The sequence below is a fragment of the Alnus glutinosa genome, chromosome 3 (genome assembly GCF_958979055.1).
Source record: "Alnus glutinosa chromosome 3, dhAlnGlut1.1, whole genome shotgun sequence".
Classification (NCBI taxonomy): domain Eukaryota; kingdom Viridiplantae; phylum Streptophyta; class Magnoliopsida; order Fagales; family Betulaceae; genus Alnus; species Alnus glutinosa.
This window is the reverse complement of record NC_084888.1, coordinates 16,211,151-16,213,491: the sequence shown is the minus strand read 5'-3', so window position 1 is coordinate 16,213,491 and position 2,341 is coordinate 16,211,151. Positions and strand designations below refer to the sequence as shown.

General features: G+C 39.2%; 1 protein-coding gene across 1 annotated transcript; it reads left to right on the top strand.

The window, feature by feature from the left end:
- Positions 1-432: 432 nt before the first annotated feature.
- On the top strand, positions 433-1,754 carry LOC133864010 (pectinesterase 3). Its single transcript, XM_062300192.1, has one exon. It carries the CDS (start codon positions 501-503, stop codon positions 1,713-1,715), a length of 1,215 nt encoding a protein of 404 aa, XP_062156176.1. The 5' UTR covers positions 433-500; the 3' UTR covers positions 1,716-1,754.
- Positions 1,755-2,341: the final 587 nt, after the last annotated feature.

The window sequence follows — 2,341 nt, the reverse complement described above, 5'->3', positions numbered from 1 at the left end:
AAAAGTTGTTGCGTAACTAAAGCCATCCATTATTTTACTACCGTCTAATTAATAGCAAGCCATTCCTATTTCCTGCACACTGCAATAATAATTACTGTAATACCAAGCCATTTTTGCACATTGCAACAATAATTAATAACAATTAATAGACTATTGTATGATTGTTTAGGGTCATATAATTAAAATAATATAATAGAGATAATAAAAATTAGTTTTTCATTTTTTTTTATTCTAACAGTAATTTTAATTACCTTGTCAATTTAATTTTATGATAATTATATAATAGTCTATTAAATTAATATTTATACCTCTTCATCTTTAACTAAAGCCAAAATAATAATAATAATAATGAAAAAAGAAAGAAAGCATTATTATAACGACAGTCTGTGAGGCACAGCGTGACTAGGCTTTTTCTATATATATCATCAGTCTCATCCTTCAACTCCCTTGTGACTTGTTCTAGCTCTACTTAACACTCTTCCACTCTTTCCGCCATTAAAATGACCCAAATCAAGGAATTCTTGGCGGAGAAATTGGGATCTGGAAGACACATTTCCGTCTCCAAGAAAAGCAAGAAGCTATTCTTGGCTCTTTTCGCAACCTTATTACTAGTAGCTGCAATTATTGCCGTTGTTGCCGGAGTTAATTCCCGCAAGAACTCCGACAACTCGGCTTCCCATACCATACTTAAAAGCTCTTGTAGCAGCACATTGTACCCTGATTTATGCTTCTCAGCTATTGCTAACGTCCCCGGAGCCACCGCCAAATTGTCCAGCCAAAAGGACGTCATAGAAGCTTCCTTGAACCTCACAACCACAGCTGTCGAGAAAAACTACTTCATCATCAAGAAGCTGATCAAAACCAGAAAGAATCTCACAAAGCGCGAAAAGACCGCTCTCCATGATTGCCTGGAGACCATTGACGAAACCCTCGATGAGCTCCACAAGGCCGTGGAAGATCTCCACGAGTACCCCAACAAAAAGTCTTTGTCCCTCCACGCCGATGACCTCAAAACCCTAATTAGCTCTGCAATAACCAACCAAGAGACTTGCCTGGACGGGTTCTCGCACGATGATGCCGATAAGCACGTGCGGGAGGTGTTGCTAGAGGGTGAGGAGCACGTGGAGCGCATGTGTAGTAATGCGCTGGCCATGATCAAGAACATGACCGATACCGATATAGCCAATGAAAGAAAGACGATGAACCGGAAGCTGAAGGAGGACGTAGTGGATGGTGATGATGAAACAAAATGGCCGGAGTGGTTGTCGGTTGCGGACAGGCGGCTCTTGCAGTCGTCTTCGGTGACGCCGAACTTGGTGGTGGCGGCAGATGGCAGTGGAGACCACAAGACTGTGTCGGCGGCAGTGGCGGCTGCGCCAGATAATAGCAAGACAAGATATGTGATTAGGATCAAGGCGGGTGTATACAGGGAGAACGTGGATGTGACAAAGAAAAAGAAGAATATCATGTTTTTGGGAGATGGGAGAACTTCTACCATCATCACAGCAAGTAGGAATGTGGTCGATGGCAGCACCACCTTCAATTCCGCCACAGTAGGTACGTCCGGGTTCAGTATTTATTTTTATTTATTTATTTTGCAAATTAATTGGATAATGTTTTGTTATGTGTTAATACATATCTTTGGCACAAGTCATGATGGGCCCCATTGCATGATCATGTTAGGTTGGTACGTAAAGTCTTTGCACATGATATAGAACTGCAAAGGTTAAATGAAATGTCTTTTTCACCGTTAACTGTCGGGATGTGTTACATGCGTACATTTTTTGTACACCATTTTTTAAAATTAATCATTAAATTTGTAAGATCTACATGTGAATTTTTATGGGTCCTATAAATTTAATGATTAATTTAAAAAAATAATGTACAAAAAATATACAAATAATGTACAAAAATTATTTCTCTTAACCATCACAAGTTTTTGAAGATATCTAAAAAAGAAAAGAAAATCTAATCTTTACCCTTTGATTCTCGTGTCAAGCATGACCCGGAGCCATCAGTTGACAATTCCAACATATGTAATTGTTTAGTGGACGTAGTGCCCTGCGCCATCTGTTAATTGGCTAGCTAGCTTGTCCTTTGGTACAGAATATAACACCCATGCATGATGTAGACAAAGGAAACGATCAAACACATGGCATGTGTTTTGTTTGGAAAAGCTCTTCGCTTTTCAAACTGAATTATTTTTCATACGAGATGTGAAAGGGAATTATCTTTTTAGCGAAACTTGTGCAGGGATCTACCAAATGAGAGTGTCGGTTACCGCATTATTATCGGAATGCGGAATCGTTTTCAGGAAAAAGTAATTAATTAAACTGCTGGT

What these genes read in the sequence shown, in the direction of transcription:
- LOC133864010 (XM_062300192.1), top strand. Translation starts at nt 501, where the DNA reads ATGACCCAAATCAAGGAATTCTTGGCGGAGAAATTGGGATCTGGAAGA.